Source organism: Panthera uncia (genome assembly GCF_023721935.1).
Source record: "Panthera uncia isolate 11264 chromosome C1 unlocalized genomic scaffold, Puncia_PCG_1.0 HiC_scaffold_3, whole genome shotgun sequence".
NCBI lineage: Eukaryota > Metazoa > Chordata > Mammalia > Carnivora > Felidae > Panthera > Panthera uncia.
Window position 1 is genome coordinate 99615239 of NW_026057584.1, and position 25698 is coordinate 99640936.

At 44.5% G+C, this 25698-nt stretch overlaps 1 protein-coding gene across 2 annotated transcripts in view; it reads right to left on the minus strand.

The window, feature by feature from the left end:
- CCDC93 (coiled-coil domain containing 93) overlaps positions 1 to 25698 on the minus strand; it is a 91505-nt gene that overhangs the window by 50624 nt on the left and 15183 nt on the right. The window contains exons 5-10 of one of the 2 annotated variants that reach the window (XM_049615731.1): positions 21540 to 21638; positions 20691 to 20747; positions 10669 to 10769; positions 3725 to 3761; positions 541 to 633; positions 170 to 217 (exon numbers count right to left, since the gene is read on the minus strand). In XM_049615731.1, coding sequence (XP_049471688.1) covers positions 170 to 217; positions 541 to 633; positions 3725 to 3761; positions 10669 to 10769; positions 20691 to 20747; positions 21540 to 21638 — 435 coding nt within the window. Of the gene's footprint in view, positions 1 to 169; positions 221 to 540; positions 634 to 3724; positions 3762 to 10668; positions 10770 to 20690; positions 20748 to 21539; positions 21639 to 25698 lie in introns of both variants that reach the window. The other variant, XM_049615730.1, reaches the window with a different exon arrangement.

Sequence of the window (25698 nt, forward strand, 5' to 3'; positions counted from 1 at the left end):
TAAAAAGTTTCCTAAAAGAAAGATCTCAAGGAAACAGGAAGCACTGAGTGCTGAAAACACAGGGTTCTCTTAAAGGTGGTCCCTCTATAAGGAGGCCCCACAGAACAGTGCAGGGCAGTTCCAAGTCCCCACCTCCACACTGTGCCCTCCCCACACAGTCTCCCCTCACCTCTTCATTCGCCATGGCGGTCATCTTGGTCATCAGTGACTGAATTCGCTGCTGAAAGAGGAGTGGGGAGAAGTAGCAGTGAGTGGACCCGACTGCATAAGACTTCCACAACATGTCTAAACAGATCTCTGCGCCACAATCCAAGGCTTGTTTTACGTGATCTGTTATAGTGAGCCTCACGGGGCAGGGGCAGGGGCAGGGGCAGGAGAGGAGGGGGGTGAGAAAAGGAAACTGGAAAGGGTGTGACAGGCCAGCTAACAGCAGGTGACTGAGGGAGGCAGCTGGCCATTTTGCAAAGCTGGGGATGAAAGGGAAATTTCTCCCCAGATGATTTAAACAGAAGCCTCAGGGGACTCATGTGGGCCGCACACCTCTTCAGCAGCTTGAAGCTCATCTTCTTCCTGAGCATCGGCTCTTTCTGCAGTCGAGAGCCCCGCAGGGAGTGTCGTTTTCTTGTCCTCGGTCTGGAAGGGAAGATGCAAAAGTAGCTGAGCACTCGAGATGAAGACTCAGCAGAGAAAGGACAACAATGCAAGGCACGAGTCTGGGAAAGAAAGCACACGCATCTGGAAAGGTGTAGCAGTCCCTGACAAGTGGAAAATCCACAGACCTGAGCTTCCATTTCAAATACAGACCGAGCAGGCTGAGCTCCAGGCCTTGGCCAATGCCTATATCCATTTCTGAACTGCTTGCTGATTAAATTCCTATCAGGTCGTACACAGTTGCCAGCCTTATACTTTGACAGGGTCTCTCCCCTACTTTAATGCCTTCGAGAGTAAATCACTGCTGAACAGAGTGCTTTCTTCAAACTGCCAGTTGAGACCCATCAGTGGGATATGAAAGTAATTTAGCAGGTATGACCAGCATCCATATAAGTTGAACAAAAATAATAGAACAGGACATATCAGAGTGTTTTACATGTAGTAAAGGGTTAACTTTTGTTAACAAAAGGGAAGCTTTTGTTTTTGAGGTGTCTGCGCGTGGGTACTGAAATCACGATGAAAAACAGGATTCTTACTGCCAAGAAGCAGTCAACGAAGTTTAAAAACCTCTTGTGCGAAGGATAAAGATCTAAACTGCTTTGCTTGGTGATTAAGCTTCATGCTCTGGACCCAGCCTCAGGCTCTAAATGTACCACACTCAAGACACCTGGATTAGATGCTGTTCCTCAAACATGGGCTGGAAGTCTAGAGTGCCCTGTTTTAATACCACCTCTGCCACCCATCAGCTGGGTGACCTCAGGCTTACCTTCTCTGGATATCGGGGTCTTCTAGGGTGGAAAAAGAGAACTGGTCTCAGAGACCCTTCTCAGACCATCCCAGTGCTAGGATGCTTTTCTACGACATGCCCATAATTGATCCCAGGGAGCACCGTGAGCTCCTATACAGGTATATCTACACATGTATCCCCTGCTTTTCAAAGCTCACATTAGGCCACTTTGCTTTCACAGAAGACCTACGTGAGTACCTGTTGTTGCTAACCAAAAGAAATCTGAAAAGGATTTTCACTTTTACAAAAAAAGGTGGAAGTGAAACCAGTTTTCAGGGCTGGTTTAGCAGTGAGCCATTCATTATGGAGGCAGTGCGTGCCCTGGGCAGTGAGTGCGGCCCACCAAGCTCCCGCCCTGGGACTGACTCTCGGCATCTCAGCATCAAGCTGCCAGAGCTCAGAACTGTATCTGAGCATCTGTGCTTCATCTCAATTTATTTTGTGTACCTGTTAGCGAGGTATGTTCCACAGTATCAGAGAAGCCTACGAGAGGTTATTTTTTTTTAGGTGTAGGAACACTCACTCAAATTTTTTTTCATATAAATGAATGGCAACTGCTTCTTAGCTTTACTCCATTTTAGCTTATAAAAGGCTTCATATGTATGCTCTGCTTTATGATACTGGAAGAAACCTGTATCTATAGGGGACAAGACAAGCCCAAAGTGAATACTATTTAATGGGCATTGCATGATTTTTCCAATCATAATTAATATATCCAATACCCATACGCATAGACAATTTTTTTCAGACTAAATTACATATCATATCGAATGTACACATCAAATTCTTACTCTATATCAGACACTACCTGACATTACTCAACTCCAGAAAACACCTAGCATCGGCGGAAATGACTGTTGAGTTGAATAAAAACACAAATGTGGAAAAAAATAAATAATGAGAAAACAAAAAAGGCATCATAATCAGTCCATGACTGATTACTAATGAACTACTGCTACAGATAAAATAGCCATTGCTTATTAGATATCTCTGTGATGGGTGATTTTATATCCTTTACATTTCAGCCTTCACAACAATGCTGTGAGGCAATACGATTACTGCCCTTATTTTGTAGACGCTGTGAACTAAGGCACGACAATTAAGTACATTGTCCAAAGTCACACAGTGAAGGGATTTGAAACCAGCCAGTTTGGCTTCAGAACACATGCTCCTGGTCACTATTCAGGCCCCCTGCTGACTGAGACAATTCCTACATAAAGCAGAGGGAGGCTGGGAGCCAGGGAAGGCTTCCTGGAAGGACTGAGGGATGGGGTTCTGGACAGAGGCAGGGGTGGCAGGAGAACAGAGCTGAGGGAGTAAGTGTCCCATGCAAGAATATCTGAGTGTCTGATGGGGAATGAGGAAAAAAAATGGTATCAATAGATCTTGAACTACAGGACTCTGCTTTTTAAGAGGCCACTGACAACATTAGTTAGTGCTTTATTTAAAAGAGTGATTAAGGGCAGAGACTTTGATGTCACACAGACCTGGGTTCAGATTCTTATCGTGGCAAATTAGGAGCTTGCGTGATCTTGGACAAATCAGGGAGCCTCTCTGGGCCTCAGCTTTCTGACCTCAGCTTTTCTGAAAAAAGGTAGCAAGCATCTTCCTCATAGAGATGTTCAGGGAAGTAAGTGAAACAAATACACACAGAGCCCTGAACAAAGGGCCTGAAACACAGTAAAGGTTTGGCACTGTAAGATTGACAGGACAGCCCTGCAGCCAACAACTGAAGATCATCAGGAAATACATGAATTAAGAGAAAGTTTTGAGACTGCTTTGTGAAGTTAGAAATCCCCTCTTGACTTACCTGATTTCTCCACGCTAGGTACTAGGTTGTCTTAGGGCAGGCCTGTAATATGTGGCTGTGTTCTAGCTCACTGCGAGCATCCTGTTCACATCTGTCTAGGGTCTCTCTCATCAGATGGGGAGTGCTCAGGGCCCTGGGAATGGACTTCATTGTCACACTTTTGGAGTTATCAGAGGGCACGGAATTGCCCTTGGGGCCATGACTTCCAATCACCTCTCACTTTGAGCCCTGCGATGAGGCTGCTCCCTCAAGTTCCCCGACTTGCCAAGGTGGCTGGCTGCAGATACAAGGGAGGTGCGGTGGCCAAAGGCAGCTGGTACATCCCTCGTGCACCAGGCTGCCCAGCGACCAGAGCACGGACATCCCACTCTTGCTAGGCGGGCAGCCTGTCAGTGTCAGACAGACAAAGGCGGGTGGGGGGGGGGGGGCACTTCCATCTCTCCAATGTTCTCTCCCATTATCTATGCTTGTCTTACCTTCTCTGTTTTGCTCTGGCGGCTAAATCCATATCTCCTGCAGGCCACAAAAAAGGGGAGTTCAATTACTATTCAAAAGTCACACAAATTTGGTCAAATGCATTTTGGTTGGAGTTTTATACGCAAAGTACCAAAGAAAATTTAGGCCATATAATAACTGGAGAAAATGTTTTAAGTGCCTGAACCAGAAACAAGTTCCACTGTTCTTGAACAAAGGGCCAGCCATTCTGTTTGTCATGTGAATACTACCAATGGCAACTCTCAGAGGGTGCAGAGTATAGTATTCTCTTAAAGTGCAACCATTACTCTTTGAACCAGGGGCTGCATTTCAGATCCACGGTTTAAACTAAAAGCCTTAAAACTTTCTGTACAAACAAACGTGAGTGTGTTTGCTTGGGCTAAGCATGCTCTCTAATGGCTATATTCAGAATCTGGGGTCCAGCCCATTTTTCATTCTCAAACATAGTCCAAGCAGGATGTCAACAGTGTTATGCGTTCACTTCAGGCAACCTTAAATTCAAAGAAACTCAAAAATGCAATTTAGTTTAAATTAGTTTATTTTTAGGCTCTTTTTTTTTTTCTGTTAAGCAACACTGCAAAATCCATTCAACCTAAGACAAAAAGCATTATGGAAAACACCCTACCTCACTTACCTTCCGAATAGTTTAAAAGGAAATAAAGTTACACGCAGCCATTTAAGAGAAACCAATCAAAGACTCCTGCTCTACCCTTACTGACACCATGCTGACGCCACGTGTTGGTCACTGGGTCGGTACGCTGGCCTCCAGCCTCACTGTGTTCCCGCTCTTCCTCCCACCTCCTATCTGGCTTCCAGTGGCCTCATCCGCATGAGTCAATGGCAGGTCTCTTCCCTCCTGAGCATCCACTGCCTGACACAGAGCTCTGCACATCCTGGGCTGTTCTCCTCCTTTCCTATTCACACCCCGCACCTCAGCTCTCGAGCTACCTCCTCCCCAAAGCATCCCCCACGTGTGGACACTCTGCCTGGGCCAATCCATCCCACACCTGTACACGTCCCTCCACCTCCCAGAGACAATCACGTCCAACCGCCTGTATGCATGTGTGCACCCATTTCCCAGAGGGCATGGAAGCCACTTTTACATTTAGTATGTCTAATGTAGAACAAATAAACTAAAGATAAGTGGAAGAAAATGCAGAAATCAAGAAGCCAAAGCATCACCTGGTCTTGCAGTAGGTTGTCATGTAACTAGAGAGACCAAAGAAAGAGTCCAGGCCGGGCACAGTGTGCCCACTCATTAGGCATAACTCTGTAGGCCCAAAGTGCAGCAGACTGAGGCTAAATTCTGAGTATCCACACACACTCTCTGAGTATCCACACACTTTGACCTTATGGCAAATCCTGTGAATTGGTTTCACGATATCTATCGCACATTCCTGTACTGCAGAGGCTGGAAAACAAGACTCTATTTTCTACACTCCTGTGCACCTAGGGCCTGGAGTGCTATGTAGGCTCCACCTGTCAGGTGCCCTTACTGGAGATCTGAATGTGCAGCAGCTACGTGAGGAGAGAGGGAGGGTATGAAGGGTGTGTTTTATGACTGTGGGTCACACCAATACCCTGGTTGGGGGCCAGCAGCTGTCACAGTGGTGTTCTGATTTTGGCAGAAGTGTTGTGGTCTCTCTGTCAGCAGCTGTCGTATCGGCTTCCTAACTCCACAGGCCACTAGCTAGCTTCCTGGTGGTGGAGGCAAGAAGCAGCATCCTTGGAGGCGCAGTTCTGATGTGCTACTTGGGGAGTGACCCTGGCTTGGCCTAGGTCCCACCTTTCAAACCTTCCCAAGGATCCGTGTAGTCAACCTCTTCTGTTGAAACTGGCCAGAGGGTTTAGGTTCTCACCCAGTGAACCCCGGCCAACAGAGGGTCTCACCAAAGTTTCCCTCTCCTAGAAGTAATCCTGCACCATGGGTGTTCCTTTGTTTTCCAGGCCTTTAGTTCATGCAGACCCTTGGGGCAGAAGACATGCTTAGGCAGACAGCCTTCATCTAAGGCCCCTGAAAACTATGGATTTTCCAAATGAAGCAGTAAACAACTAAATGTGGGAGACTGGATTTCTAGGCTCCTTCTACTCCTTCATAAAGACAGAGGCTGTGGGAAGGCCTTTCTGACCACCCAAAGGCCTAGGTTAGGCCCCACAGGTATGCACTTCTGTGTTTACACCATCAACGTGCTCATCTCACAGTGTGCGATAATTATGTCTAATCCTATAACTCTGTTGAACTCCTTCAACAGAGTGCTTCACTCATTTTTTTAAAATAATTTTTTAAATTGAGATATGACTTGTATAACATAAAATTTATCATTTGATACTATATACTTCAGTGATTTTCAGTAGATTCACTCTTTGTACAACCATCACCACTATCAAATTCCAGAACAGTCCCATCACTTCAAAAAGAAACTCTGTATCTATTAGCAGTTAGTCCCCAATTTCCCTCTCCAGCCCCTGGCTACCACTTACCGATTTTCCATCTCTACGGATTTGCCTATTCTGGACATATCCTATAAAATCTTACAGGAATCTTATGCGGCCTTTTGTGACTGGCTTCTTCACTTAGTATGTTTTGGAAGTCCATCCATACTACAGTATGAATCAGTACTTCACTGCTTTTTATGACTAGGTAATATCCCTTTATATGGATAAACCACACTTTGCTTATCTATTCCTCGGCTGATGGACAATTGGGTTGTTTCCACTTTTTCGATGTACACCTTCTAGAACAGCATAGTCCGAAAAAAATATGATGAGAGCTAAATATATAACTTTAAATAAGTAGGTTCACACATTCAGGTTATTCCAAACAAACTTGAACTTTTTCCAATAACTAAATCAAGCATGAGTCTTTCAGTGCTACTTAATTAAAATTAAAATTCTGTTCTTGAATCACATTAGTCATATTTCAAGTGCACAATAGCCACATATGGCTAATAGCTACCATACTGGACATCACAGTTCTAGAAAACAAGCTAACCTTCAAAAACAACTGCCCCAGGGCAAATTAAGACAGGTACCAAACTATGTGAAATAAAACAAGGGCATAAAAAAGCTCTAAATACTAAGGGCTGTGGGCCCTGTTCTTTGTTCATTTCACAGGTATTTGCTTAACCACGAGCGGTCACAGGCCTTACCATCACAGAGGATCCAAACAGGTTGGGAGAGACATGCCATATTTCCTTTACTAAGTACAGAATAATTCAAAGCAACTAAAATTAGGCCTCAAATAGTGTGGAATAAGCCAACACCAGTATTCTAGTGGTAGTGCTTCCAAATTCCACTTGCAAGTTGTTAAAAAGAGAGCCATGGGCCCAAGGTGGAATCCCTCACCCCTGTGAACAAACCAAGACTTAACTGCAGCTTCAACCTCTCTAGGAGTGGAATTTTAACCCAATCAGTCTGGAATCTTCTGGTCAGCACCAAAGAGTTAATCTGTCATATGGACTCTCCCCATCTTCCAGAAGAAGATGAGGTAATCCACTTAATAAGATTCCCTCCTTTCCCCCTAAAGGAAGGTGACCTTGCCTGAAACAATCCCTTCTTTCTAAGGATTGCTAATAACTTCTTGCCTTACCTTCCTTCCTATAAAAACCTTCCATTTTGTACAGCTCTTGGAAGCTCATCTCTACTTGCTAGATGGGAGGCTGCCGGATTCATGAGTCACTTAATAAAGCCAATTAGATCTTCAAATGTACTCGGCTGAATTTTGTTTTTTTTTAAACAAAGTCAAATATACCGCACATAAAATGCATTTCCCCACAGTGGCAGTTTTAAAGCATGGTTAGGTGTTTTAATTTAGCTCCTAAAAGCTGATTGGGCCTATAATAAAATTGAAATATTATAGACTTACAATTTTAAGTGTAAAATCAAAACCACGAGTCTTGTTTTTCCAAAACCATAACATTTAAACAAACCTATCCAAACACGTTTTTAGCAGGCACACACCATCCTTAAGGCCTTCAGCATGGGTGGCCAGGCTCAAAGTTCAACTTCATTTTAGTGACTGAGAGTTAAAAAAAGGTGGAAGCAGCTGGAATGTTGACCTCCAAGCCACTGTGGGCCCAAGCTAATGAGTAATCTTCAACCCCAAAGAGTTTCAGAACTTCTAACTCCAGGAGTCAAAATACTTTCCCTCTTTTCAAAAGGTGAGATAATGAGGAAACTAGAGGCACTGACAAGAGATGGGGGTTCGGATTCCCAGGTGGATGAGCAATTAAGGAGTGCCACGACGTTGATACTCAAGGGAGAGACAGGATAGAGGTGACTGAGTCCCGGGACCAGTGAAGGCCCGGCCTTGCCTGACTGGGGAAGGGAAGGGAGAGTGTGCAAGACTTCTCAGGCTTGGGGGAGGGCTCGTGGTGGGGTACAGAGCACACAGGAACAAGGAAAGCTGAAAGGAGAGCCACGTTTGGATCTACGGGTCATATTTAAGGGCATCTGAGAACTGAAAACTGCTGCTGTTAACGATGATTATGGTGATGAGGATGATGAGGGCAGAGCCTAACAACCGACATTTACTGTTTCCCACACAGGACAAACTATCCAAAGCTCTTCACATTTATATTGTTAACGTAATCCTCATTTAATGGGCCAGACCTCCATGCAGGGGATGGTACTGACAGAACCCCCGAGGAAAAAGTCTGATAGCCAGAAAGGAGGGGAGGGCCTTTCCAAAGAGGGGGCATGAAATGCACACTTGCTGGGGCTTTAAGTTTTTTCCAGTTTGCCCCATTAGTTTTAATAAGCACTCTCTTTGTTCAGTGTCAGACCAAACAACAAAGACTGGGCTTGTCTTTCTAAAACCAGGAGCCAAACTTCCCCTGGAGGTTCAAACAGTATTTGTAGGTAATGACAATGGCACGCTTTTGGAGTCCCAACAAAACCTGAGTTCAAGTCCCAGTGTGAGGCTCTTAATAGTTCTTAATAGTAGTTAACAGTGGACTTTGGGCAAGTTATTGTTTAAATTTTCTGAATGCTGTCTTTACCATTCTCAAAAGAGAAAACTGAGCTAACTAAACCATCAGAATGTCCTACGTACCCACTTCCCCACCTCTCACGAACTCACCCTCTCCTCATCAGGAAAGCTAAAAAGAAAGCAAAACCATCCTTCTCCTAAAAAAAAAAAAAAAAAAAATCCTTCATCAAATACCTACCCTAAGCTTAGAACGCAGAAGTCAGTCTGACCCCACCGACAGGAATTAAGATTGATAGGGACACACTCTGCACTTTATTACTCCAAGTTTGAGGAGAGTCACAAAGAAAACCTGTGGATTGCTCCCTTCCCTAAAGAAAGCCCCACCAGACTCTGGGCAGGGATGTCCTGAAGTTGCCCAGCCATCAGATGATAAGAATGACTACCCTCTACAACACATTCGAAAGAGCCAGTTTAAAACCGGGATTTTCAAAACAAAATGGTGAAATGTCATCAGCCTGGTCGCGGTGAGGTGGACAGTTTACTGAATCCCTGACTCCTTTACACGCCCAGGAACGTTTGGAGCATCCATGACAATGGAAAACATGGAGGTATCAACAACAGAAACCACGAAAACCACAGCATTCTCCCGAGTATTCTTTGGCTCTGGAACGTGTGATACCCAGGGAGGTGGTCTCTCCAGCTCTGGCTCCCCCAGACTCACATGCCCACCTACACTGGGGCGTGGCTGCAAAACCCCATCACAGTGCCCAGGGCCTGCGACCTGCCAGTTGCTCAGGGCCCAAAACTCAGAGAGGGCCCCACACCTGGTTGTTGCTGCTGTCTTGAAATTCTTAATAATTAAGCCTTATCAATAATGATTATTTAACAAGGGGCCTTGCATTTTCATTTTATACTGGGCCCTACAAACTATGTGGATGGTCTGGTGGTGCCTGACTCAGAAGAGGAATTCCATTCACAGCAGCAACTGGTGAGCCGTGGAGCGGCCGGCACACCCGGCTTAGGGCCAGAACAACACCTTCCTTGGAATGGAAGGGACCGGCTTCCGTCCTCAGGAAGTGGGACCGGACACCACACCACCCCCTCAACAACAAAGAGGGAAAGAAGCGTGGCAAGTTTTTCTGAAGTGTTTCTCCACTTGGAAGGTGGAGTGTCTATAAACCAATGAAGCCTACTTTCCTTCCCATTCTCTCCAGCACTAGTACTGGAGCACTGCCCCTCCAGAGGGGGCGGCCATGAGACCGATGTTCGCTCAGAGAGGTGCTCGAGGCAGAGCCGGCTGGGCTAGCAGGCAGAGCAGCGCACGGCAACCACTCCCAGGGCAAAGAAAGGAAGCACAAGGCGACATACTCATGTCAAGGAGTCAGCTACCCTAAGTAGAAAACGCAGGACATAAATGAAGGTTAATACCCAAGGTCAACCAAGAAACTCACCGAGGAGAGTGCTTCTTTGTGAGTTTTGAAGTAAAAAAATGAGGACACAAGACAACTGGTTTTGTAAAACATTAGATAATTAAGAAGTGACAAAATACTTCTAAATTCTTCATCTTCCTGCTCAGGACAATTCCTCACAGGAAACCAAAACTATTATTCTAACCCTTCGAGTAAAACTACTGTAACCGTTTGATTCTTTAGCTTACCTAAAGATTGTAACAAATGGCAGGGGTATGACGGGTGGCCCACCCCCAGCCTCTGCAAATACCGCCAGCCCCCCAACTCTGAGGAGGGCAGAGACAGGGCACACAGTTACACGCAAGTTTCCGGAGGGGCACTGCAAAGAAAAGGCCTCCACCATCGTCAGGAAGCTACCCACAGAAGCGTGGGAAAGAAGTCCCCGGTGATGGAAATCTCGGACCCAAACCGGTAAACTCAATCAGGTAAAAGCCAACCAAATTAATCTCAATGAAGCAATCCAACTCAGCTTTTCTTTTCAATGGTTTTATAAAATGGACACTTCAGATTGGGTCCCCTTTATTACCTGCCATATTCCAAAAGCGTAGCATGGACTCGAGATTCTTCATCCAGCAGCTCTCCTGCTCCGTGTTGGCGTCTGTATTTCCGACGGGGCTTGTAAACATCCTAAGGAGTGGGTGAGACAGAGGACTTACTGAGTGTGAGAGGGCCCTCCTCCTGAACTGGCTGCTGGGTGCATCCCGGCCGGTCAGGGAGGCTAGTCTTTCCCCATGATGGCGACTGTACCCCTCTCCTGCAGGAGAGCCGGGGGTGCTCAGGGAGGCCACCCTCAAGGAGTCTGCTCCTTTGATGTGCACATAGGTAGCAAGTATTTCCACTCAATATATTGCCCCTCAACTTTGTTTTCACTTGGTGGGTTTCTTTTGTCCTATGGCATTTTAATACTTTATGTGGTCAAACGTAATCATTTTATATCTTACTTCTTATACCAGGGATTGTAAAAAAAAAAAAAAAAAAAGTTCTTGTATGTTACTTGTATGGGTTATATTTAGCCTTTTAAACTACTCAGAAGTCTTTTTCCTGAATGGAAAATTAAGAATGCCAACATCTTCAGTTTAATAGTCTAGCCTTCCCCTGATCTGAATGGCATGCATATATATACCATGTACTGGTGTTACCCTCTTCTATTCCTCCTGCTTTAGGAACCTTTATCCTGTCTCCACTGTTCTTTTGCAAATTTCCCGGCTATTCTTATACTTTTTCTCTTCCAAATGAATTCTAGTAACAACTTGTCAAGTTTGTAATAAAAAGCAGTTGAGTTTTGATCAGAATCACAACAAATCTACAGATTATTTTGGAAAGAACTGACATATTTATAATATTGAATCTTGCCTTGAGAAGCAAGGTTTATCTCTCTATTCAGATCTATTTTATTCCTTAACAAAATTTTCCAGAAACAAAACAAAACAAAACCGCAAATTTTCTAGTCACTGCGTATCCAGACCTTTTCACCACCCGAGCCACAAACCAGTTCAACAATCACAGGTGTGTATGTTAACCCAGAATCCTTTAAACAAATTCCTCAAGTGGTCAAGGAGATTTCAATTCTTAGACTCTAAAATAGCAGAGGAGTAGATATAAACCCTTCAGCAATACATATCTTCTTTATAAACGTGTTGAGGTTTATCCTCAAAAAGTGTCTAAAAAAAATAAAATGCTCTATCAACTTTCACTGACTTGTACAAATGTGGAAGCAAACATAGATCTATTTTGTGTAGGACACATCCTGAAACTACACATATGTACATATATGCCTCCTAAACAAAGTACGTGGTATGTAGTAGATGCTCAATTAATGCAGGTCTTTACCCCCACCTGATTTAGCGTTTTGCCCAGATGAATGTCCTCCTTGACTGCCAAGCTGGCAGCCAAATCATATCTTAAAATATGCTCAGGCCTCTGAACACAAGCAGGTGAATATTTATGCCAAGGAAGGTATTCCAGTCGTTTGTCCCTGGATTTTTTCTCCTCCACCACCAGACCTCATCATCACTATCCTCGACCTGGACATCACTAGGACAAGCATTACTAGCAGGCTGCTCCATAGAGTGGCATTTTTATTCCAATTAGAGTCGTTCCTCCCTTGATATTTCTGGTTAACTTTAGTATTGTACTTTTTATTATGAGAAGTTTCAAACACACAGAGAAACATTATTTTGTAAGACATACTATATAATCTTAACAGTTTTGTAAAAAAGGAACAGAATAGGGTCTGGGATGATGCTGGAGTGGTTTTCTTATAACTTGCTGCCAGAAATAATCCCTAGTTTGCTCCTGCTGTCGACATGAATAGGAAGCTATGAATAATGTAAAACAGATTTATGGGGAAATGCAAAATATAATGAACCCACATGACGTCAGTTACTGCCCATGATTTAATTCTCACTGAGCTCTACTATTATAGCAGTACTACATAATTGAGCTTAACTGCTGTCTTCCTTAGTTACCACTGATAGAGTCAATGACCCAAGACAGGAAATTGGATTCTTCCAAAAAAAGGGCTGACTCCAAAACAATAGCATGCCGAAACCAACAGCTACGAGGACCTTTTATTCTGCCAAACAGTGACAATGTTGGCCTTTGCATAATTATTCCTTCTACTTAAAAGCACCATGTCATATACTGCTCACCTTTTGCATTTCATAACTACACTAAGAGGTGGAGGCAAGGCAGATGCCATTACCCTCACTTTCCTACTGAAGAAGCAGAGGTTAGATAATTTGTCCAGGATCTCTGAGACAGTACTAGGTCCCCTGGCTGCTGGTCCCAGGAATTTTCCAGTGCACTGACTTGCTTCTGGTGGGCATTCCTGCCACCCTCCAGCCATCTCAAATGAGTCCTCTCATGACACCATCATACACCTGAGGCTGCCACACGGGTCATTATGTGGTTTGCTTAAGTGACAATGACCTAAATTTCAGGGCAACTATAGAGAGCTATTGCTAAGTCACCCTTTAAAGCAACAGGGAGTCAGGAACACTGATGTCTAGCGTGGTCTCTTGCCACTCACTGGCTCTGTGACCTTGGGGATTTCCTTCAATGGGCCTGTTTCCATATCTGCAAAATGAGGACTGAACTAATAGCTCTTGGACAGTTCCTTGTTCTCTGTGCTAAAGGACACATGAGCCGGGTTAAAATATTAAAGTGACTCTTTTGTAAAGCAGAGAACTCTTGTCCTGTGAGAGTCACGTATTTCTACCTTACAGGTTTGGCTGTAAGTCACTGGGTGAAGTAACTCCCGAGTCATCTCCAAAAGGCCGGGAAGGGAAGTGGAAGAGCACAACGCCGGGGCAGTGTTTGGAGCAAAGGCCTGATCACTGCCCCCTCAGTTACGGCAGGTACCTCCTTTATGGAATACCGAGCAGGCAGCAAGACACCCCCACCAACGTCTATGGTCAACAGTTCCAGGGGGGCCACACCCAGGCCAGTAGGAAGTGACATCCTCCTGTCTTGGGTCTATTGACCTGAACACATCATCTCAGGGCTCACCAGCCCAGACCAACTCTCACAGATACACCTCAGCCCAGGAGCCCCACAGACTAACTCTGGTTCCGCCTAACGGGGATCCACAGAGGTCTCCACCATCAAGGGCAATGTCCTGAAAGATCCTGTAAGAAAAAGTTATTGTAACTGGGGCAAATATTTTTTTTTCATTCTCATGTTAATAAAATAACAGACAGAACAAAACCCCTGAGTACTGGGTGAAGGAAATGGGAGACAAATGGATGGAGACCATTTCTGGAGAGAAACATGTCTGTAGGGAGGAAAGTTAGCTGGGGAGGTGGAGTCTTCTCCAGACTCTGTTTCTTTTCTCTTCTCTTTCACTTGAGCTCTGCTCTGCTCCTTGAGGACCAGCACACATCCCACCTCAGGGCTCCTTGAATCAAACAATATAATTTGCTGGGTAAGACTAAGGTCACTGCACTAAATAAAGGAGCCAAACACGGCTTCTGCATGTTGGTTCTTAGGTTCGTGTTCCTCACAGCAGGCCGAGACCGACTGGATCAGGAGTGTGCCAGTGCCAAACTGAAATTTTCACGCATCCCGTTCTTTTAAACACGGCCCAGATGAGCAGATTTTTAGCCACTGACAGCCTATGTTGCATACTCCATAAAACTGCATTTGCTAACCACAGATTGGATAGGCCCTGGAACTGTAAAGACCCCAAATCACTGCTGCCCTTCAGAGATCTCTGATGCAGATATTCCCTGTGCCAGTGCTGAGTGACATCGCCAAGGCACACGGACAATCTCCAGGATCCCCCGGGGAGTTCCCTTGCTCCCTTCCCCTTCTAGATGCAGCCTTGGAGCCTAAAACTCTGGACAGTGGCTCGCTGTGAGGGACTGCCCTCTCCTACAAGCAAAGCATCACTCAAATAAAGCTTATTTGTGCTGCTGCCCCCTTACGGTCATATCTTTTGCCTCGATGAGACCCCAAATTCCCTTAAACCCTTTCCTGGTGGAACATCACTGCTTTTACCTCTTCTCCTACGGTGTGGTCTGACACACAGTGAGTGAATACATGCACAAGCAAGGTTTTAGCCCTAACCCCATAACTTACCACCTGTCTGACTTGGGGCAAGTTACTTTAACCTATGTAATTTTTCATCTGTTAAAAAGGTATAAGTAGAGTTATTGGGAGGTTTAATTATTTAATAGTATCTGACACACAGTAAGGGCTAAAATATACATTTGTAACCTACGTATGAATATATATTAATAAAATGTACTAATACTGTTTTACGTATGTTGCCACATTTATATTGTACGTGCTGAATGGAAAGGCCTTCCTCACAGCATCTCCTGTGGTAGAACACAACACGTGAGAGTAGTTACTTCAAATGACATGGTCTCTTAGGTGATCCGATAAGTTCTGCAAAGCATTTTCTTTCAACTAGACTGGAAACTCTTGGAGTCTTCTCCCCCCACCCACCCCTGTTCCCTCTATTCTCAAACAAAATTCTAAACATTACCAAAAAATGTTCAGTGAATAGTAAACATTTCTTGGAACTTCAGGTAAAAATTCACGGTACTCTTTACTCAGGGTTAAGAGAGAGGGACAGACCTCACTGCACAGAGCAGGTACTTCAGGAATACGAAGGCTGACAGCACAGAAAAGGAGGAAGCAAGCCGCACATGAGCACAAGAAGTGAGACAAATGAGCGATTATGTTATGACACGACAAAGAGAAGGTGGTAAGGGGTAACCTGTCCTGGGTGGCAATAGTTTTGTTTTCTTATGTGCTTTGAAAATATTACCATCGGCAGGCCTTCTAGAAAGCAGCTAGTTAAAGGAGGAATGGAGAAGCCAAAAAGGAACACATCTCAAAGAGGAAAGCCAAAGAACTGGGAACAATCCCCAGGAAGAAGAACAACGAGGCCACGACAAAGAGAGAGAACCACAAAGTGATGAGCTCAGAAATTCAAGTTCACAGCAGTCTTTCTGCCTGACAATCTGCCAAGAGGTACAATAGCCTTAGGCATAAACTTTGACCCAATTCCACTTCGTGAAATGTATCCTAGGTTAATAAAGATAAAAGAAAAAAATTAGCTATGAGAATGTCCTATATAATGGCCAAAAGAAAAAAAAAGATACAAACTAAGCTAGTTAAATCAGTACCACACAATGAATAATCTACAGCCAGTAAAAATGATGTGGAGGTATATTTACTGGCATGCAAACATAGTCTTAAGCAAAATTATACATTCTTGAGCAAAAACCAAAACAGAACGTAAAATATAACACCATTTTTAGAGAACTCTAATTCTCTCCATTGATATACATATTTTATATTTCCTACTTGGAATATAGGTCAGTAATTATCCCTGGATGGTGATATCATGGTGACTTAGTCTTTGTATTTTTTCCCATTTCTTAATTTTCTATTATTATTATGAAGGTACCAGCACAAAATATAAATAAGCTATTTTAAAACAAAAAAATCATGCACAAAAAAATGGCTGGGCTACATAACCAAGGACAAATGCAAAAGATTTGGGCTACATAACCAAGGACAAATGCATCCTATAAGGATGGCTAAGGATAAAAATAAGCTAAACATTTTGAAAAATATTAAAATATATTTTAATAGTTATTTTTTTATTTTTTTAATGTTTATTTATTTTTGAGACAGAGAGAGACAGAGTGCGAGTAGGGAGGGGCCGAGAGAGAGGGAGACACAGAATCTGAAACAGGCCCCAGGCTCTGAGCTGTCAGCACAGAACCTGATGTGGGGCTTGAACCCAGGAACTGCGAAATCATGACCTGAGCAGAAGTCAGAAGATCAACCGACTGAGCCACCCAGGCCCTTTAATAGTTATTTATTAAAAAGAGGTTATAGCTAAGTACGAATATGTCAAAGCCTGCTGGTTGAGGGAATATGGTATTATGTTAGTAGATGACGAAAGAAAACAACATGATAGTCTCCACTTGGCAGACATTCTCTAGATGGACAAAGGCTCTTCTAGTGGAAAAGTCATAGTAAATGCCCCCATAGGGGACTGAAGAGGTGATGGGAAAGCACCCAGCCAATCTGGATACATTTGAGTCTTTGGGACCTAGATGAATAATATCCCAGAGCCCTGAAGTAAGTCAGGAACATTGCTGTAAAATTGGTGCCAGAAATATGTGGGAAGTCAGAGTCCAGGTGAAGAGAGGAAGCGGGAGAAGCACCATGCCTGTCGTGTTTGAGGAGTCAGATGTAAAATCAAAATGTGGCTGCCTCTTCCTATTTTGCAAATATGTAGGGAATTTGTTAACTCTTTTGGCTTTGAATTTCTGATTTTAAAAATCAAATCAATGATAGGGGTGTCTGGGGGCTTGGTTGAGCAACTGACTTCGGCTCAGGTCATGATCTCATGGTTCGTGGGTTCGAGCCCCACATCGGGCTTAGCACTGACAGCGCAGAGCCTGCTTCAGATTCTCTCCCTCTTTCCCTGCTCCTCCCCTGCTCATGCTCTCTCTCTCTCTCTCTCAAAATTAAACATTAAAAATAATTTTTTTTAATGTTTATTTATTTTTGAGACAGAGAGAGACAGAGCGCGAGTGGGGGAGGGGCAGAGAGAGGGCGACACAGAATCTGAAACAGGCTCCAGGCTCTGAGCTGTCAGCACAGAGCCCAACGCAGGGCTCGAACCCACGAACCGTGAGATCATGACCTGAGCTGAAGTCGGATGCTTAACTGACTGAGCCACCCAGGCGCCCCAACATTAAAAATAATTTTAAGAATATAGAAATAATAATATGTAACTCCCTGACTGTTGGTAAGGAGTTAATGACACAATGCTTGTAAGATACCTAGTTAGGTGCCAAATACACAGAAGGCCCTCAATCAGTACAGGGTGGCTAGGGACATATTTTATAAAAGGCGGGGTCCAGAAATTAGGCACCCATTGTTTGACCTTATTTGAATCCTTAATTTACTATTCACAATTCAAATTTGGGATTCCAGATTCGTCAATAAGGAGTAGGTAAGAAAAACTGAGGAGGCATGTGAAGGGCAGTGCCGGCAAAAAGGTGGGCAGGGAAGGAAACACGCGTCAGAACCCAAGACCTGCAAAGAGCCACACCCCTGGTAGTCTAGGAAAGACTTCATTCCCTTCGCAAAGGGAGACATTTCCCTTAGAGAGAGTGACAGTGAATGAAAAACAGCAAGCGGCTTCATTTCTTATGTGACTCACAAGGATAAGCCAGGGACAGACACTGCAGCCCTGGAGTCTCTTGTAAGCTACTGGAACTCTCATTTCAAGGCAAGGAAGTGAAGAAGCACTTGCAGAAGTGGTGGGTGGAAGGGATGGAAGTTAATGGCAATGGAGCTCAGCTAAGAAACCTACGAAGACAGCTGCCAGAAGTGAGAGGTATTTTCAATAGATAGGCGAAGAAGCAAACCAACAAAACCCAAAGTTCAGCTCTGGCCATCCATCAAAATTCTTTATCATTCCTGCTACAAATGTATGGACAGTCAACTGAGGAGCAAATTCACACATAAAAAAGGAAATAAACTGAGTATTATCAAAGAGACTTGCAAATTTTTCCCATTTTCCTTTATCTCGATATTATTTTGTAATTAGCTGCCAACAGCACTGTATCGAGAGGCCCACAGTTACAAGACTAGGTTTGCATCCTGGCTCCATCATCACCAATGTGACCTTGTGCAACTTGTAACCTATCTGTGCCTGAGCTTCCTCGCCTGTTAAAAACAAGAAAAAATACTACTACCTCAGAGGACTGTTGTCAGGACTGAGTAGGTTATATATAAATGCTTATAACAATGTCTGGGTACCATGTATTTGTCATTATCATTACCTCCTTCAATTCTATGCAGTCCTATTACCAAGCAGAAGACAATTATCTTTAAAAATTCCACTACAAATGAGAGGAGGGGAAGAATGTGTCCCCAGAGGCCTGAAATGTTTAGCGGGCATGATGATGACAGGCCCAACTTCGTGGATAGGACGACAGACAGCTATGCTGGCCTTTCCTTCATGGTGATAATGCCGAATGAAAACTGTACTGTTTCTCACTCTCTACCCAGGGCTCAGAGTGAGATTTACATAAGAAGATATTCAATTAAGCATTTTGGAAATTTTACTTTTATTTACCGTTTTTGAATAAGTAACGCACAGACTTGGTATTAAATCCAGATAGTATAGGCTTTCCAAGGAGAAGAGCATTTCCCCTCCTCTCCTGCTCCTGGCTCCCCATTCCCTGTATGGGAGGTAATACCATCACTTGGTTCTTGTACCTCTCCAGAAATGAAGCATAATATAAAACAAGAAAAAACAACAGCATATCCAACAAATTGATTATTAGTTTTCATGACAAATGCAGTTAGGGGAATCTTTAATTGCCTATAAAACTCTATATTGGTAAGCTAAAAAAAAAAAAAAAGCCCACAAAATTGTATTTAAAATAGGACTCCAATTCAGTATAAAAATGCACATTAAAAACATGCAAGAAATATGTCTAAGCTCCAAAAGAAGCTGCTTCTGTGTTGTGAGATTAAGGTTCTCTTCCTCTGTATCTAGCAACCTTTATTTAATTTATTTAATTTTTTTTTAATGTTTATTTATTTTTGAGACAGACAGAGACAGAGCTTGAGCAGGGGAGGGGCAGAGAGAGAGGGAGACACAGAATCCGAAGCAGGCTCCAGGCTCTGAGCTGTCAGCACAGAGCCCAATGTGGGGCTCGAACCCACAGACCATGAGGTCATGACCCAAGCCAAAGTCAGACGCCCAACTGACTGAGCCACCCAGGCGCCCCTCTAACAACCTTTAAAAAAATAAAAAAAATAAAAAATAAAAAAATAAACTGAATGACTATTTCATAACCAGGAAAAAATTCACTCTGATATCGTATCATATCCTCTTATTATTATTATTAAATACTGCCACTGAAACCGGAAATAGTACCTGGCTTTAGTGTATAACTATCTTGATGGTATTCTACTCCTTCCATTTCCAAAATAGAATTGTGAAAAAGATACAAATTACAACTATAAAGTGACAAAGACTTTTTTTTTTTTTTTTAAAGTTTATTTTTGGGAGAGACAGAGACAGCGCAAGTGGGGGAGAGGCAGAGAGAGAGAGAGAGAGAGAGAGAGAGAGAGAATATCCAAGCAGGCTCCATGCCATCAGTGCAGAGCCTGATCTGGGGCTTGAACTCACGAAGCTGTGAGATCATGACCTGAGCTGAAACCAAGAGCCGGACACTTAACCAACTGGACCACCCAGGTGTCCCAAGGCTTTCTTGTTTTAAAGGAGCATTTCATGTCATCAAATGATTGTTACTCTTTTTAGAGTGATCACCTTGGAAGACCACACATTTACTCTTAAAGTAGAAAAAATAAGTAAAAAAACGCTACACGTTATTTTTAGAAGAAAGCAAACAAACCCCCAGGCATTGTGGCTTCATTCCCAGCAGCTCAGGTAGGAAGGCTGGGGCTGGGGTGGGGTGGTGGCACTGATGAGCTTCTACTGGGCTCTGGCCCAGAATATTCTGAAAAGCTCTTCTCAGCCCTTGCAAGCAGAGATCCCACGGTTCTCCAGGCATGGAAGCGCAGAGTGGGCATGCGAGTGCAGATCCCACGGTTAAGATACAATGTGTGTGTTGACCAAGGCCATCCCCGTGTGTCCCACACAAAGCTCAGGAGTAGCTCTCTCCAAAGCCATCACGGGGTGCTAATCTCAATTTGCCACCTCCAGCTCATCATCTACTCTTTGGAGCTATTCAAAGTTTACACCTGCCACTGGCACAAGTAAGGAAGGGCTTTGGATCTGGCAAGTTTCTCCCGTAAAACTGGAAGTAAGGAGGACACAGGACGTGGTTGTGGCATTTTCTGCCCATGAATGCTGGCATCCAGATATGGGCACGGGGGCAGGCAGGGCTTCCTTCACACGCACACCTGAGGTCCAATCCTAGGCAATCCCAGGAAGACCTTGGCAAGGGTTTTGGGATTTGAATCACAGGGCTATTGGGAGGCCATGAACCTGTCCTTCCCTCACAGAAGAATAGGGGCAGGGGAACTTACTGAAAGGTCAACAACTGTCTTGATGGCCTTTTCTTTTCTTTTTACAAAGTCGTCATCCTGTAAGACAAAACACAGCGATTAAACAAATCCTGTGTGAAGACTGGAACTCAACTGGACTTTTCAGAACCCTGTCTTACAAACTGACTTCTCGTCACAGCTTTGCCTGCAGACACCTCTATCGTCTAACAGACTGGAATATATTCTGCGTGGGAAGAAGCTAGGGCCTCTGCAGGTGGCTGTGAAACAGAGCCCCACAGCCGGTGACAGTGAGGGGGCCCACAGAGTGTGCTGGTGAAGAGAACCACTCTCACTCAAATCCTTATGAGCTCTGAAACCCTGGGCAAGCTGCCTCTAAGCCTCAGCTTCACCATGTGTAAACGGGGCCACCACCGCCTACACCAGGGAGCGGCTGTGAAGACAAAAGAGGGGTAGGCATGCAAGGGGCTGGGAATTCATGCAGTAGACATTCAACAGTTACCAGTTATTACTACTGTGGTGGTGCTGGTGGCTGCTATTAAACTATTATGATAGGAACGCCCTTGGCAATCACCTAGGTGATCTCTCAAAAAGCTTTATATGGCTATAAAAAAAAATACTCATTCTTATAATTTAACATTCTGAATCAAGTATCAAAGTTGAGAGAAAGAGACAAAACCGCAGGGCTTTACACCCAGTGCCTGCTTAAAGAGGCAGTTCTTGTGAAGCAGGAGGCCCCCTTTCAAAGCTGACTGGGTAGGGGCAGAGATGCCACATGGAGGGATGGGGAGCCTGAGCTTCCCCTGCTCCTTCCCAGGGAGCCTCTGAGCAGGTGCACTGTTCTCAGTTGGACAAGAGAAGGAGAATACTGACCTCGGGGAGACTGTAGGTTTTTTGGAACTGGGAAATGGAGTAGGAGCGGATGTAGTCACCCATTTCTTCCTTTGTTTCTATAGCTCGCTTCACCAGCCACTGGGAAAGAGAGGTAGGACATGTGAGGACAGGGGTGAAACACCATCGCGGTCGAGGCCAACTCAGAGACGGTACGACCCATCAACCCGAATCACCACATCTGAACTGACTAGGTGACAAGAAACTACCCACGTACACATGCTGTCCCATGTGAAAAGCAGCCGGCCGGGCGTCTGAGAGGCTAAGAGCCAAGGGCATCTGGAGCAGAGTGGCCGTGCAGGAGCTCTAAAGCCTCACTTCAGATCCTCAGTTTTGCTCTGTGCAAAGTCGAGGTGAGAGTATCAGTTTCTTTCACCTCACAGAGCTACCGGGGGAGCAAAGGAAATCACAAGGACCAGAATACTTTGCGACTAAAGCACAGCAAAAATATAGTTGTTCCCCACAACCCCCCGGTTCCAGTGGCAGATCTTAACATAACTTTCCCTGTGCTGCCTGTACTACAGACCAGGGAAAGGGAAGAGACCCTCAGAGAACATCTAGTACAACCTCCTCTTTCATCGATGGAAAAATCCCTCAAATACTCGCATTTGAGTACAGGTTTGCCGAATACCCGGCCCTAGACTTCAGGTGAGTGAGGCAGTCACGGCATTTGCTCTCTTAATCCACACATTATATGGCAACTGGCACTGGCCATGTTGTACTGAACCTGAAGTTCAGAGCCACTACAGAATTTGTCTGTTCTTGTTCCATAGGTAGCAAGCACAAAGCTGTCACAACTCACAGGCTCTTCCACACGGGAAGACCGGACAGAATGTAAAATACAAAAACAGCCTTTGCTTCTCTTCCCTGGCTCTTCATTCAGTCCCTATATGACTGAAGAACATTATGGAGGGAGGATGCCATCTGTCAGTCACCGTTCTCTTTCCAGAAAGAGCTACTACATCCCCAAAGCAGCTTGTGGACAGTAGTAGTATTTCTTCTGGAGCACAGCACACTTGGCAAGGTTTAGCTACTTAGGACAGCAGACGCATGGCATATGGGCTGGTGCTCCTGCAGGGATAGGCAGAATGCTTGCTCACAGAGGGCAGCCAGCTCGAGGAAAGGACGTATTTAGGAAGTACTTGCCCAAGATAGGAGTGGCTGCAAATAACTCTGGGGGATATTCTTTTGTTGTTAGTATCTTCCATTTATTTCCATCACTCCATTCCACCCCACCTCCAAACAACAGCCTCAGGCACTGACTAAAACCCAGAAGCAGGGGCAGAAGCTCACACAGCCTTCAGAGCTTCTCCAGACCCTCTCCCGCACCCCCATCCAGCACCATGGCCCAGGACAACTATGGAGGCTGACTCCTTGCTCAACTCAGTTTCTACTTCCCTTTGGATGGGAAGATCCAGTTTCTGGACTTTCAAAGTTGTCTCTTTCTCAGATGCTCCTCCATAAATTAGATCTACACTGAGCTGTTAATTTGGCTGGATCCTGGCAAGTGTGATCCGATAAGGAAGGTAAGAGTCTTAGGATTCAGAGAATCGATCGCTGTAGTGGACTTCCTAGAGTGAAGGGCTGTGGAGGGAACCTCTTGGACAGCCAAGCTCTGCCCCAAGTCCCTAGCATTTGAGAAAAATACCTACCCTCACAGGATTCACATGTCTGGCCTGGGAGAAAAAGATGTGACCTAGAAGTACTGGGGTCTGAAGTCAGATCCCTTCTTCTCTAGGCTGGCGTTCAGCGCGTTACTACAGCTGTGCTAAACAGCGCAAACCTGGAGGTGAGCCTCAAGAATCACACAAGACAACTAACTTGACGACTGCTCTTTCACCGGTCTCCGGCAAAACAGGTACAAACTACAAGCTGTGGTTACTTTTTCATAATACTTTCATGTGTTTAAGGGACTGTCCATTCAAAGGACTGTCCTTTATTCCAAGACTGGGGGGTTAAAACGCGTTTCTTTTAGGAAACGATAAAGCAAGATAGTTGTCACTTAAAAAAATGGCTTTTTCATTAAAGTATAAATGATATACAACATTCTATTAGTTTCAGGTGTACAATATAGTGATTCAGCAATTCTGTACACTGCTCAGTGCTCACCACAGTAAGTACAGTCACCATCTGTCACCACGCAACGTTATTACAATGGTATCGACTGTATTCCCACTGCTGTACTTTTCACGTCCGTGACTATTTTATAACTGGAAGTCTTTACCTCTTTATCCCCTTCACTTATTCTGCCCATCCCCCACCCACTTCCCCTTTGGCAACCACCGGTTTGTTCTCTGTATTTAAGAGTCTGTTTGCTTTGACAGTTGTTACTTTGAAAGATGTTCTTGCTCGACAAATTACAGGTGGCAACCATAGGCCAACCTCCATGTGTGCTTTAATTAAGAAATCTGGTAACCACTAACCTAGGTTCTCACATCCAGAGAGGAAGCCTTCCAGCATTCCACGTACAACAGGGAACATTCAGATGCTCAAAATGCCTAAGCTAGCGAAAGAAGATCACTTCTCTTTCATTGCCTTTTCCTCTCTGGATCAGATTTGTTGCTCTCAGAGTTCTAGCATAGGGCTGAGTAAGGCCTAATCACTAGAGATTTAGGCTTTGGGGGGAAAGGCAACAACTTCACATTATGGTGGTAGTGGAAGTTTCAGTAATACCCAACACAGGGTCGCTAGCTCCTGTTTTCACAAAAGGAATCAGGTATCATCCTCCTGCGTCAGAAAGTCTAATGAACCTACAGATCGAATCCTGAGTTAAAGTTTTAACTTCCAATTCACAAATTTCATGGTATTTGATTGAAAGTCTAGTTTGGGGGAAGTCCCCAATAACAGTAACAGAAATAGAAACAACTATATGATACTTACAAAGCACTTACTAAGATGTGCTGGTCCTTCAGCTAAGTGCTTTATACATACTAAAGTACTTAATTCTCATCCTATCAGGTAAGTACTATTATTGCTTCTATTTAACAGATGAGAAGTTAAGTCATTTGCCCAAGGTCACACAGCTAAGTGGCAGAGGCAAGATTTGAACCCAGGAAGTCGCTGGAGACCATGCTCTCAACCCCTGTACTATTATAATCTTTTTTTTAGTTTTTTAATGTTCATTTACTTATGAGAGAGACAGAACACAAGCAGGGAAGGGGCAGAGAGAGAGGGAGACGGAATCCAAAGCAGGCTGCAGGCTCCAGGTTCTGAGCTGTCAGCACAGAGCCCGATGCAGGGCTCGAACCCACCAACTGTGAGATCACTGACCTGAGCTGATATCAGATGCTTAGCTGACTGAGCCACCCAGGCGCCCCCATACTGTTATAATCTTAACACAGGCTTAGAAGACTTCTGAATCAAGGACCGCATGAATGGCAGAGTGGGAAAGCACAAGGTTTAGTGACAAGGAGTTTAGACTGGAATCCTGCTTGACAGCTCACCAGTTCTCTGCCCTTAGGTAAATCAGTTACTCGCTCTGAGTCTCACTCTCCTCAGACATAAGACTGGGATTATAATAGATGCTTCCAACAACTCTATCAGGATCATTTGCAAAGCGCTGTTCACACAGCAGGCCCTTTCCTTTGCTCCTCCTCTTCTCGAAGTGCCTGAAGGGGAGGGTGAGACACAAGACTGCAAGAATATAGGGGGCTGTACAGCATATGCCACTTACTCACAGGAGCTTGGGAAATAGCCACGGTGGAAATTAGCCTCCCATTAGACATCCAGTCACCAAATAAAGACTAATTGCCTACACAGTCCCAGACATTCCACCAGGTGCTGAAAACACAACAGTGAGCAGGACAGCCATGGCACCTGCCCCCAAGAAGCTTAGTCTGACAGGAGGGACAGAAATAACCAGACAGATATACATGGTTACAAACAATAGTAAGGAAGGATTCCTACAAAGGAAAGGAATATGGCCGGTATGAATGGATACAGCAAAGGAACCTGTTCTAGATTAGGGGCTCATGGGAAGCTTTCTTGAGGAGGCTGGGTGGAACTGAGATCAGAAAGATGAATATGAATTAAGCAGGTAGGGAGAGAAAGGTAAGAGCTTTCCAGCTTGAGGGAAAGGCCTTGTGACAGGAGGAAGCATAAGATGGATGAGGAAATCTGAAAGTCAGAGGAGCTAGAACAG